The sequence below is a fragment of the Anomaloglossus baeobatrachus genome, chromosome 9, assembly GCF_048569485.1.
Source record: "Anomaloglossus baeobatrachus isolate aAnoBae1 chromosome 9, aAnoBae1.hap1, whole genome shotgun sequence".
Classification (NCBI taxonomy): Eukaryota; Metazoa; Chordata; class Amphibia; order Anura; family Aromobatidae; genus Anomaloglossus; species Anomaloglossus baeobatrachus.
Genome location: NC_134361.1, coordinates 201232440 through 201246640, shown reverse-complemented (window position 1 = coordinate 201246640; position 14201 = coordinate 201232440). Strand labels below are relative to the sequence as shown.

At 46.5% G+C, this 14201-nt stretch overlaps 1 protein-coding gene across 2 annotated transcripts in view; it reads right to left on the bottom strand.

The window, feature by feature from the left end:
• The window catches only part of LOC142250678 (uncharacterized), a 123766-nt gene extending 110066 nt beyond the window's left edge, over window positions 1–13700 (bottom strand). For both annotated transcript variants that reach the window (XM_075322871.1, XM_075322872.1), the window contains exons 1-2: window positions 13102–13700; window positions 1644–1838 (exon numbers count right to left, since the gene is read on the bottom strand). In XM_075322871.1, coding sequence (XP_075178986.1) covers window positions 1644–1838; window positions 13102–13327 — 421 coding nt within the window. In that variant the 5' untranslated portion in view covers window positions 13328–13700. The remainder of the gene's footprint in view (window positions 1–1643; window positions 1839–13101) is intronic.
• Window positions 13701–14201: the final 501 nt, after the last annotated feature.

The following is a 14201-nucleotide window of genomic DNA, read 5'->3' as shown; positions in this document are numbered from 1 at the left end:
CCTGTATTGTGTCCTTTTATCTCCCTTAGGCTGGGGCCACACGGGGACTACTGCGATCCCCTTGCATGACACTCGGCTCGTGCTGGCAGTACAACAGAGCCGAGTGTCATGCGTGTGTCCTTGCAACTGAGGTCCGTTCGTGCGAGCAGACCTCAGCTGCAGGGGGCGAGCCGGCATTTAGGAGGGGAGGGAGGGATTTCTCTCCCTCTCTCCTGCGTAGTCGGCTATTGCCATTCTCGCACTGCACTAGCGGTACACCGGTGTACCACGAGTGCAGTGCGATTTTTTTCTCGCCCCATTCACTTGAATGGGTGCGAGAGAAAGAGTCTCAGATTACAATCGCAGCATGCTGCGATTGTTTTCTCGGTCCGATCAGGGCTGAGAAAATAATCGCTCATGTGCGCTGACACACAGGCTAGAATTGGTCCGAGGGGAATGCGATGTTTTATCGCACTCCACTCGCACCGTTTTTCTCGCCGTGTGGCTTAGGCCTTAGTGTTAGTGGTGTTGACAAGCGCTCATATCTGCCATCCTTGCTTAGGGACCAGATCAAGGTTTGCCTAGGGTGAGGTATCCAACTTAGTGACAGGTGAGGAGCCTGTATATTGTCTGTGAGGGCAGTGAGGGTGAGCTGCAGGTTGTTGTCAGGGGTCACCACTTCCCCCTTTCCTTAGAAAAAGGGCATCCCTTTCCCCTTCCCTTTGTATTGTACTATACGGCTGGTATTGCCTCTATCCCCGGCCGTGACAGTGACCCTTTGGGATTGTTTGACGTTGTCATGGATCTAAGATGCTTAGCTTTTCACAACAATGGCCAAAATATAACCAAATTCAGACTCTACAGAAAGAAGTCACAATACTGTTGTTAGGTTCACCTCATGAGATACATCCATTAAGCCGCAGGTCTGGGCGAACATACGGACAGAAGGTTAAGGCACAGCGGTGAGGACCTGGACTATGCTGCACGGCATGCAATTGAACAGAGTAGGATACAACAGAAACACAGGAGATTGCCAAGATGATTGCAGCATAATGAGCATAGTTTATAAACAATAGTTCGTAATGCTTATAGCAAAGGATAGGTTAACAAGCAGGACTGAGGAGCAATAGATGCAAATTGTAGAAACCATAAGATGATGGCAAGATGAATGCATTGTAATGTGAATAGTTTGTAAATAACAGTTCGGAATGCTAACAGCAAATGATGAGTTAACCAGTAGATCTGATAAGCATTAGATTCAAGATGTAGAAAATACAAGAGTTTGAAGAGATGATTGCAGCTGGAATCTATTGCTTACAGCAAATGATGAGTTAACCAGTAGATCTGATAAGCAGTAGATTCAAGATGTAGAAAATACAAGGGTTTGAAGAGATGATTGCAGCTGGAGGAACTATTTGGTGGCAAAACACCAAGCGTGTAGCATCTGAATAGCACGATGACTACTTAGACTCCAGATGTGTGTCCAAGTTGACCTTAAAATGTCTCAGATGATCATGTCACAGAAGTATGTTGAGCAACTTGTTAAACCCAAAATGATGTACAGTCTAAGGTGTCAGCCATAGTGGAATGGAGCGAAGCCCAACCCTTGAGACTAGACAGGTGCGGATAGAATCAAAGAGTAATATTTCCGGATGGGTACATACCTGTCTTCACGCAGATCGGGCAGCATTCACCTGGAGGTATTTGTAATTTGCCACCCGGACAAGTGATATCCTCTTCACAGTCAAGTGGTTCGCACACTTTCTTTCCTTGGTCACACACACATATGGTACATTGTTGGGGGGACCAGGCAGCTCCATTGTACATGATCATCCCATTCACCAAGCATTGTCCTTTTCCTGGTAGACAATTGACCCAAAACAATTCACATAAGCAATGTAAAGATAAATATTCATGCTTAATATTCTATGCTTTAATTCTCTCCAGACCAGACTCCGTAAATCCCATGTTTTTGGTTATATCTACTGAGTGGACCTTTGGGAGGAATCACCTTGGCATCTTGAGCCCATTGACACCTTCTAATTCTTTGAATCTAATTCTTAGAGTAGAATTGACCAAAAACGTGACTTGGCTCAGAAAATATTTGTGCCATGTTTCCTCACAAGTTGAAGGCACCATGTGGTGCCACCGTACAGAGGTTGATTGAGACCTTTATTGTTCTACCTTCTCTATCCTCCCTATTGGAATCATGGACATACAAAACATATAGACAGACCATAAAGCTACTATGGAACCAGTGAATTAGGAAGCCTAAGCAAGATCTCATCTTCACTTCAAGGTGCTCAGAGACGTTGTTTTCAACCACCCTAGTAAACACGTAAAGGAAGAGACAACTGTGTCTTACCCATTAAATTGGGATGAGGGCACCAGGAGCACTATTGGGTCATTTCAGTAGAGTTGTTTTAGGAGGTCACCAGACTATACCTTAATAGAAGATGTTGGTTGAATAAAGGATGAGGCATGTTGGTTTTTGACATGCCCATTCCTCTGTTCCCTCAGGTGATAAGCTGTTGGTAGTGTTGAGTGTTCATGCCTTAGGCAGAGCTCTTGGGATTGGCATAATAAGAGATTGACAAAGCAAGAGTTCAGCTGACCTCTATCTTGAATCTATGGGGTTCTTTACAGGCTGTTAGTAGTGGTGGTAGTGGTAGTGTTAAGCAGATGCGTATGATTGTCTAAAAAAATGTATTCCGTAGCTGTACAATGAACCCAAACGTACAGCGAATGTCATGAAGAGCTATCTACAGTGTTCTGAAGAACAAGGAGTTTTGGAAGTGATGATCCGGCCCCCGCAGAGCCCTGATCTCACATCATCCAATTGGGGATTACGTGACGAGACAAGAAGATCTGTGGTTGGTTGGATGTTTGGAACAACCTCCTACAAAGATCCTTTAGAAACTGTGTTCAGGTGACCGAGAAAAAGTGATGAAGAAAAATGGGGGTCATCAAATATCAATGGGAATTAGATTTCTTTTTTGTTTATTCTTATTTTACAGCTTCGTAAATCGATAGATAAATAGATAGACATATGTATATATAATAACTAGGGATGATCAAATACCTCAAATATTCTGCTTCGTGAATATTTGCCGGATGGGTCAGCGCTATTCGACTATTTGCGAATATTCGATGCGCAATGTAAGTCTATGGGAACTATTCGGGTTTTCCATAAACTTACATTGCGCATTGAATATTTGTGTTGCGGGCGGGGGCGCAGACCACGGCAGGGGGGGTACTCGAGACACTCGGATCCGGGATCGTGGCTGTGGCTCGAGTGGCAGCCGGATCCGGGGCTCTTGCAGCAGCCCGTCGCCCACAACAATAATAAAGCAGTTATTTACAGGGGAGAGTTGTCAGTGACGCCACTCGTAGGTTGCGGTGATAGTTTGGTGACACCGCCGCTGCCTTGGTATGGGGGCACCCGGGGCTGATGGAGCGGGGCAACAGGATGGTATCCCCTCCACGGGTAGGAGAGGTGTTGTCCCGGGGCCCAGGTGTGGGTGGAGTGCAGTGCTGGGGCGCCGTCTGCAGCATAGTGGTGGATACCACTGCCTTTACTACTACCCTGACAGTCTTAATAACAAGTTGTTTGATGAAGGCCAACCGGCCGAAACGTCACATGTTGCTTTAAGACTTATGGAATAAATTCTTCGTTTGTGTCACCATTTCAGAGTGCCTTGTTTCTAATTCTCGGGGCGCCGTCTGCAGGCTGGACCGGATGACACCGGTGTACTCACTGTTGTTGAATAAACCACACAAAGTCCAAGTAGTAAACCAGGTGCCGGATACTGGTAGCCTCCGGAGGGGTGTGCTCGGGTCCCGCACACCAGTTGACAGAACAGGGGCCCTTCCTCCTGCACTTTTGGTGTTTTTGTCTTGTGTGTTGACTAGTCCACCTAAAACGGGAAAAGTCCGCTCCCGGTGTCTTTGCTGTGGGAGCTGTTGCCCACGAGATCTGACCCTTGGGATTTTTGCAGGCACTTGCAGACGCCCTATTCCCCGCGTTGGGCTTCCATCTCGCTCTATATGGGCTACTCGTGGGACAAGATCTGGAATATTGTCCCCTGCTGGCTAATCGACAAGGTGCTTGAAGCGGTCCTCGCCCTGGGGTCCAGGCACCCCGACTGTGCACGGCCTCCGGACCGGATTCCCGTTGTCGGCACCGGCGGGCTACAACCCTGCCCGGTCCACTTAAGGTCTCCCGCGATTGTATCTCCGTCGCCTGGGGCCCTGCTCTGCCGTCTGCCACCTAGTCAGCTCAGGTAGTCCGGTAGTCCGGGAGCTACAACCCCCGACTACCACTTCACTCCTCTCACTTCCACTGTCCAGACTTAACTGCTGTCTGACTCACACTGTCTCCACCAGTCTACTGACGTGTTCCCTCCCCTGATACCTCAGGACCCCTCTGTGGACGTCACCATCTGCCTGGCCCTGTCCACTGGTGTGTCCCTATTGTCCTGGCGGGGTGACTAGGCTTTGTGGCTGGTGTTACCTGTGTGTGGGCTTGTGTTGGTATGCCAAATAGGATGAAGTCCTGCACCTGGAAGATTTGTGCAGTTGTGACGCCCTGGACTAGCCAGGTAGTCACAGGTAGACCCCCTGCACAAACACGAGCCCCTAAAAAGATGTAACCAGCCAGCCTAAAAACCCTGAGTCATCCCTCTCAGGTCTTGATGTTCACACCCGGGGGCGGAGCCAGGCGGTTGGCCACTCCCTCCGAGGAGTTTGGATAGCCTGAGGCGGGAAAAACACAAGCAGATGAGTTAGGGAGGAGAGGAGAGTAGTAGCAGAGTATCAACATGTGTCAGGGATCTGGGTATGAGCCCAGATTCCCTGTGACCAGGAGGCAGACGGTGGTTGCCGCCTGCAGGAGCCGGAAAGACAGCCGGTGGAACCGTAAGGGACCGGGACAGGGTACTGGCCCGCCGGTACCGAACCAGGGAGGCAACTGGAAACCGGAGCACCAGGAGGGGTACTCAGACCCAGAACGAGGTCCAGAAGCCACTAGACCACATCGAATTCACTGATTGAGGTCTAGACCTTAGGTCCTTTCCTGTCCCAAGACCCGAAAGACGGCAACAGCCCACCGAGGGGGATAGAAAACCACTGCACAGGCAGAGAGATCCCACGGGCCAGCACCTGCGGGCAAACGGGTTCCCCAACACACATCAAGCCGGGGAGCGGACTACTGTTGCTGAAGCATAGACAGTCAAGTTCTACCACAGAGGTGCAGGAGAAAGGCGGGAACCACCAACCTGAGAAAGGGGCAAAGCGCAGCCGGCTGCGGGCACCAACCACCATCCTTTTTGGTTTACCAGAGACTCCGGTGTATCTGTCATAGTGAGTACAACAGTACCCTCGGGCCGCGCACCGCACCATCCCGCCCGCACCTCACAACCACCGGGCCCCGGGACCATCACCCCTTGCCCACGGAGGGGTCAACACCAGGCTGCATAACACCGTCCCCGGGAGCAGAGTTAAGGGCAGCGGTGGTGTTCACATTCACCACAACCCGTAGGTGGCGTCACAAACTTACATCCCTAAACGCCACGGCCTCGGCCGTGAACCTTCCCCACCGAAATCCATACACGTAGTGCCAGCTTCCCTTCAGAGCGACGTGACCCCCGGGTCCGGGAGGAGCTCAAGCCACCCACCGACGAGCACGGATCTGAGCGGCTCGGCAGCCGACCGAGCCCCGGGGCGGTACACAGTCTCTGTAACAACCTGGATTTGCCAGGGCGTCACACTTGCATAGCGGTGACCTATTTGTTGGATATTCGCGAAGCCGAATATTTGAGGTATTCGATCATCCCTAATAATAACATTTTGGGAAATTTGCTAGGCTGATGCTAAAACTCAACCAAAACCCCATCATGTTCTTACCTTTTTTTTATCCTGCTACATGTAGGCATAACCCGATTATTATAACGCTGACATATTCCTATGCGTGAGACATCACCGCCCGCCATCCTTTTATTTCTCCCATGAATTACCTACACAATCTTTTTTCCAGAGGACTACATATTGAAGCCTTTGCTTTCTACTCCCATAGCAATAAAAATGTCACCTATCAAACATCAGCTCCTACATGCTGACACTTTCATGGCCCCCTCTACGAATTTGCATTTCACATCAGCCATGGGAACGTCGTTGTGCACTATTATTTATATTGCGGCACTTTTTTGTATTCATCGGGTAAGATTTTCGCTCATCAGATGACTGATGTGATTAGGTCTGGATCTCCATATAATCTGAAAAATGGAGGACCAGGAGAGAAGGAAACGGTTTGTGCCAACTCCTTGGTGATGCCAAGCATCGGAATAATTTGCTTCGGCTTGTTATTATTAACGCTTTCCTCGTGAACAGAACAAGCTCTGAAGAAATCATGAAGATGTTGGAACTGTTGAAAGATTCCGAGGAAGAATCAAAATTAAGTTTTTAGAAAAATAACTGATAACCCGATGAGCCCGGAACATGTTACTGAGGGGTTTCCATACTAAGCTGTGTGCTGTATTGATTTCCTGAGCGCTCATAAAACAAATCTTATTAATTTGGAATTCAAAAGGCATAGGAGTGTTTTTCGCTCACAACTTGCCAGACATTATAGTATGTATTTAGGCTATATTGGATAATTATGCATAAATAACAATTCCCCCACACAGGTCTCTTGGTCATCCATTTGATTAAAAGGACTTCAGGAGCCAAAACTAGTGTCACGTCCCAACAAAGTCAGCTCCTGCGACTTCTGCTTCGATCACCAGGCGGCGACGTGTTTCCGCCGTGGACTGTGCTGGTGATAGGAGAGGAGTCGGTGCCAGTGGCTCTGGTGAGTGCCGGTTCCGCTCATCCATTAAGTTGGTTTTCCCTGGGAGCTGCAGTACCACTGGCTGACTGTAGTTGGCGTGTGTCTTCCAGCTGAAGTTACCACCATTCAGCTACAGCCAATGGGAAGATACCACACCTTTCTAATTCCCCCTCCTGTCTGCTGGTCACTGCCAGAGATAGTTCTGAATTCCTGGTTTCCGTGCTGTTTTGTGATCCCTGTGTTTTGAACTCTGCCTGTTCTTTGACTACTCTCCTGCCCACCGTTTTTGTACCTCGCTACCCGATCCGGATTTGACGTCTGCTTGGTTTCCTGATTATGTCCTTGTCTGCTTCATTTTGTCCCTGTTCGGCATCTCCTGGTTTGACCCTGCCGGACTACTATTTTCATTGGTCTGCAGCCTTCCACAGGTAGTGGTCGCTGGGGCCCTGTGTAATTCCAAATCCCTGTATGGGGGTTAAAGAGTTTCAGGGTTCTCGGGGTCCTGCTTTGTGAGCGGCTTTCCTCTAGCCTGTCCATTATATCCAATCTGAGTCTGTGGTTCTAGGCAGGCGTTACAACTAGACAGTGGCTCTTACATTAGATTTTTTTATGAAATATCCCCATTAAAAGTACTAGACTACAGGAGCCCATTCAGCTTGGAGTTAAGTTTACTAAGTGAAAATTGGTTAGTGACAGAGGGGATTTAAGGGCTGACGTCCCTCCATTCAGGGTTACAGAGGGGATTGCACTTATGGGTACTGGATTCTGTGATGGGACTTTGATCCAAAGAACTAGTTTGATTGCCAGGAATTTTTTCCTAATATGGGGTGACTAGTATCTGCCCCATGGGGTTTATTCCTTCTTCTGGATCAACATGTTTAGGTTATAGGTTGAACTCAACGGTTGCACTTTAAATGTATGTTCTGTTTTATACTGACCCACCGGCATTTTCATCCTTTCTCTGCACTGTTTTGGTCCCACAGCGCCAACTTGTGCCCCTAACTTCTTACTATGGGGTGATAAGGTATGCACACCAGTGACTATGTAAGGGGAATACATGGAATAGCAGAAACTGCTGTGTGAATACTGACTTGAAAAATCCAATAGCTATATGTAAAGTGAAAATGTGAAAAATGGAATCTGCATTACTGCCATGAACATATGAATCAAGAGAAATTTAGCTACTGAATTGATCAATGCAATAGAGCCCCAACACTACGCCAAAGTAGGGGCTCTATTGCATTGATCAATTCAGTAGCTAAATTTCTCTTGATTCATATGTTCATGGCAGTAATGCAGATTCCATTTTTCACATTTTCACTTTACATATAGCTATTGGATTTTTCAAGTCAGTATTCACACAGCAGTTTCTGCTATTCCATGTATTCCCCTTACATAGTCACTGGTGTGCATACCTTATCTCCCCATAGTGATGTTTTTTTAGGTTTTTGCACCCAGTTCAGACTTAGAATGGTGTTCCAAACGTTATCCTTATTGTTCCTAACTTCTTACTGGCCGGAAGTCAGAAGTTACGTCGCAAGCTCCCACTGCAAGTCTATGAGAGTCGGAACGAGGCCAGAATGAGGAGTGGTGGTTGATCTTTAAGCCAAGTGTCTCATCTGAACAAAGTTCTACCATGTTTCTCCGAAAAAAAAGACCTAAACCAAAATAAGACCTAGCAGGATTTTTTGGCCTTTTTGGCGTATGCTTAAAATATAAGCCCTACTCCAAAAATAAGCCCTAGTTGTAGTTCCTCATACTAGTAGTATCTTGAAATGGGGCGTGGGCAGCCCTTTCAGGATATGTAACTGTTATTGCTATATGTTGAACTGTTGTGTTGCTGTAAGCCCTGTAAAACTTATACTCGCAAAATTAATATTCACCCCTTCCCCCGCCCACCCCTATGTGCCAGTGTCAGTAATTTGCTCAGTCAGATGACTGTACTTGCCCACTTCTAATAGAAAATGAATATTCACCCCTTCCCCTCTGAGCCAGTGTCAGTGATTGGTTCAGTCAGACTGCTGTACTTGCTTGCTGTTAATTCATAATGAATATTCACCACTTCCCCCGCCCACCCCTCTTTGCCGGTGTCAATGATTGGTTCAGTCAGACTGCTTTACTCGCCTGCTGTTAATACATAATGAATATTCACCCCTTCCCCTGCACACCCCTCGTTGCTGGTGTCAGTGATTGGTTCAGTCAGACTTCTTTGCTCACCTGCTGTTAATACATAATGAATATTCACCCCTTCCCCTGCCCACCCCTCTTTGCTGGTGTCAGTGATTAGTTCAGTCAGACTGCTGTACTTGTCCGCTGTTAATAGAAAATGAATATTCATCCCTTTTTCCACCTTCTTCTCTGAGCCAGTGTCAGTGATTAGTCACTTAACCCCACCCACCCCTATGTTGCAGTATCAGTGAATGGTTCAGTCAGGCTGCTGTACTTGCCCGCTTTTAATTCATAATGAATATTCACCACTTCCCCCGCCCACCCCTCTGTGCTGGTGTCAGTGATCGGTTCAGTCAGGCTTCTGTACTTGCCCACTGTTAATGCATAATGAATATTCACCACTTCCCCCGCCCACCCCTCTGTGCTGGTGTCAGTGATTGGTTCAGTCACACTGCTTTACTCACCTGCTGTTAATTCATAATGAATATTCACCACTTTCCCTGTCCACCCCTCTGTGCCAAAGTCAGTGATTGGTTCAGTCAGACTGCTTTACTCGCCTACTGTTAATACAAAATGAATATTCACCTCTTCTATCACCCACCCCTCTGTACCAAAGTCAGTGATTGAATGCAGGCAGACAGCTGTATTACTTGCCTGAGGATCACATCGCAATCCTTGGACTGGCTGACGGCTCTCCTGACTCGAGCATGCAGCGTGTATTTCTATGCACCTGTAACGCTTGGGTCAAAAGAGCCACCAGTCAGTCTGAGGATTGCGATGTGACCCTTGGTTGTGTAATACAGCAAATCAAGGACGTCGGCACAGAGGGGTGGGCCGGGGAAGGGTTGAACATTCATTTTGTATTAACAGTGGGCAAGTACAGCAGTCTGACACTGGCACAGAGGGGAAGGCAGGGAAAGGGGTGAATATTCATTTCTCCTAACAGTGGGCACACAACTATAATTTTGTGGGTCTTTACAGCAACAGGATAAGGAAACATACAGCAATAAAATATATGATAACTTTTCAAAAACAAGCCCTAGCTCATCTTTAGGAGCCAAAAATAATATAAGACTTTGTCTTATTTTCGGGGAAGCACAGTATTGTTGAAAAAGATTGTGCGGAGTCCATGATTTTGCGCCACCCTGAGAGGGGAATCTTCCCCAGTGAGGCCCATCTGGTAAGTTATACCGAGGATGTAGCCAACCACACATTTTTGGTGCACCTCATACACGTAGGGTTACCGGACCATTCCTCCCGCTGGCCTACTAGCGCGGTACAGGCTGTGTGATGACTACCTGTAGTCTATGTGTTATTCACAGACATTACGCAGCCTGTACTTAGATGATGATTTTGCAAGGGTGATGTGAAAATGTCAAATTTCCTGTGGATTATTATTATTAAAATGCACCAATTGTTATGATTCCTTAACCCCTTCACGACATTGCAATTGTTCGTTTTTGCGTTTTCGTTTTTTCCTCCTCTTCTTCTGAGAGCCATAATTTTTTTTATTTTTCCGTCCCCATAGTCATATGAGCGCTTGATTTTTTGCGGGAGGAGTTGCAGTTTTGACTGACACCATTCATTTTATCAAGTGATGCATTGGAAAGCCGGAATAAAATCCAAGTGTTTTGAAATTGCAAAAAAAGTGCAATTCCACAATGGTTTTTTGAGGTTTTTTTATTTACTATGTTCACTATAAGGTAAAACTAACTGGGCCTTATGATTCTCCAGCTCAGGATGAGTCCGTAGATACCGTATCAACATCCTACAACTGTCACCCCAAATGGGTGAATTTTTACAATTGCTCATCAGTTTGGCTGCGCAGGGACTTGTGTGAATATCAAATCCTTAATATACTGCACACAGATGAAGTTTTTCCATTAACTTTGGGCGAGATCCAAAATAACTGCAGGGCTGAAGAGGGATTTTCAAATTTCCTGCAGCTTCACTGATATCCTTCACTGACCTGCAGACTATTATATGACAGTCTGCTGAGAGATGGACAAATGGATGGATGAGTGGAGGGATGGGTGGGTGGATGGATGGATGGATGGATGGGTGGATGGATGGATGAGTGGAGGGATGGATGGATGGATGGATGAGTGGAGGGATGGATGGATGGATGGATGGGTGAATGGGTGGATGGATGGATGAGTGAGGGATGAGTGGAGGGATGGGTGGATGGATAGATGGATGGGTGGGTGGATGGATGGGTGGATGAATGAGTGGAGGGATGGATGGATGAGTGGAGGGATGGATGGGTGGATGGGTGGATGAATGGATGAGTGGAGGGATGAGTGGAGGGATGGGTGGATGGATGGGTGGATGGATAGGTGGATGAGTGGAGAGATGGGTGGATGGATGGGTGGAAGGATAGATGGGTGGATGGATGGGTGGGTGGATGGATTAGTGGAGGGATGGGTGGATGGATGAGTGGATGGATGGATGGGTGGATGGATGGGTGGATGAATGAGTGGAGGGATGGATGGATGGATGGATGGAGGAGTGGAGGGATGGATGGGTGGATGGGTGGATGAATGGATGAGTGGAGGGATGAGTGGAGGGATGGGTGGATGGATGGGTGGATGGATAGGTGGATGAGTGGAGAGATGGGTGGATGGATGGGTGGAAGGATGGATGGGTGGATGGATGGGTGGATGGATTAGTGGAGGGATGGGTAGATGGATGAGTGGATGGATGGATGGATGGATGGATGGATAGATGGATGGAGGGATGGTTGGATGGATGGACAGATAGTTGTATGGATGGATAGATACATGGATGACTGGTTGGATGGATAGATGCATGGATAGATGGATGGACGGACGGATGGATGGATGGATGGATGTACAAATGGATGGATAGATGGGTGGATGGATGGACGGATGGATGGATGTACAAATGGATGGATGAATAGATGGGTGTATGGACAGATGATGAACAGATGGATGGCTGGGTGGTTGGGTGGATGGATGGATGGATGGATGGACAGATATATGGATGGATAGATAGAGAGGAATAGATAGAAAGAGACATATAGATGGAGAGATAGATGGATGGATGATAGATGTATTAATAAATGGATGGATGGATGGATGCATGGATGGGTGGATGGATGTACAATTGGATGGATGGATAGATTGGTGTATGGACGGATTGATGAACAGATGGATGGGTGGTTGGGTGGGTGGATGGATGGATGGATGGATGGATGGATGGACAGATAGGTGTATGGATGGATGGATACATGCATGACTGGTTGGATGGATATAGATAGATAGATAGATAGATAGATAGATAGATAGGTAGAGGGATAGATAGATAGATAGATAACTGGATGGATGGATGGATTAAAAGATGGATGGATAGATAGATGGCTGATGAATGGAAAGATGAATAGATCAAAGTTGGCAGCACTCAATAGCCATTTCTATTGAAAATTCTGCTGTATTTATTGGCCCATGTGAACAGGTGGTGACCTTTGTCTCACTTGCTCTTAAGGCGAATGTCCATTTTGAGTGGTGCCGACTTTCTTTGCATTTTTATGTACCATAGGATTGTAGGTGGCAACCTGTGGGCTGGCACCTATACCTGGATGGATGGATGATAGATAGATAGATAGATAGATAGATAGATAGATAGATAGATAGATAGATAGATAGATAGATAGATAGCTAGCTGGATGGATAGATACATGGATGGATGGATAGATAGATAGATAGATAGATAGATAGATAGATAGATAGATAGATAGATAGATAGATAGATAGAGGGATAGATAGATAGATAGATAGATAGATAGATAGATAGATAGATAGATAGATAGAGGGATAGATAGATAGATAGATAATAAATAGATAGAGGGATAGATAGATAGATAGATAGATAGATACATAGATAGATAGATAGAGGAATAGATAGCTGGATGGATGGATAGATACATGGATGGATGGATAGATACTGTATAAGCATAAGAAATACAGAATGTTACTTTCTATAGTCACCCCCTTTTATTTTGTGCAGCATAGTACCAAAAGCTACAGACTATGACTCCCCGTAGACAGGTGATGCCCCAAGTACATGATTGCAGCACCTACTAATGCAAAAAATAGATAGAAAATTACCTGCCACTAAGGGATTGACGGTCGCGGTTGCGTCTCCTTTCCTTTGCCCGTTGGTCCTGTGCTCAGGAACCTTCTTAGTTGGTGATGCTCTGCCATCTATACCATTGGAGCTGCTCGTCCTTGGAGCCTCTTGATGAAGGCCTGTCCTAAAGTTCTCTCGAGGTTTTTGAGCCCAGGCGGTGGACACCAAAATATTAAAAAACAACAGAGTAAGAAGTAGATTCATGATGTCTAAACTTGTGCCCTTAAATTCCTACAGTTGGATGTTGGTCTCTGCTCCTCTGACCTGCAAAGTGACTGTGAGAGGTTTATCCCAAGCCTTCTCCAAGAAGATATTCCCGGGAGGGCTTAGCTCAAACACAAGGTGAACTCCTTTCTCCTTCCCCTTCACAGAATTTATTTTCTGTCCAAACAAACACTTCTATCACTTGTGATCCCCCTTCTACCAGCTCGAGTTGGACTTTCTATGCGTTGGAAGCATTGGGTGAACGAGCTTGTGTGTTTTTTTATCAAGCTTCGGAGAGATTGGATGTTTCGGAGTGTTTGGAATATAAAATTAGTGAGGAGCATGTTGCAGCGAGGTCTGCGGCCTGGTCACCATGAATGGGACCTCTGTTTGTTCACAAGCTCCGCTCAGTAGGGTTGGGAGGGGTCGGGATTACGCTCCGGTTCACACACAGCAACCTTTCTCTGCTATTTCCTGTGTGGAGTTGCTATGTAGACAGAGTTTTCGCGACCCAGCGTATGGAAACATAACACTTCTCCACTTTACCGATACGGCTTCAAGTTTATGCCTCAGGGTGTTGGTTCCTAATGAATTTAGACATTTTTTACACGTCTATAAGCCTTGATTCAATATAACGGTGAAGTCATGTAGGTATTTATGGATATTTATTCACTTGTCCACCCAATAAATTACATTTTTTGACTCCGCAGGGCTGTCAGCAACGCCTGAGCCCCTTAAGTGTACACCTTCTATAGGGCTTAGAGAGATATAAGCAGATTCGGCAGAGTGGGATGGACACAAGGACTTTTCTAAACTTGTTGTATGGCATTGATAACACATTTTATATGTGGATTTGTGTCACCTCACCTTAAGG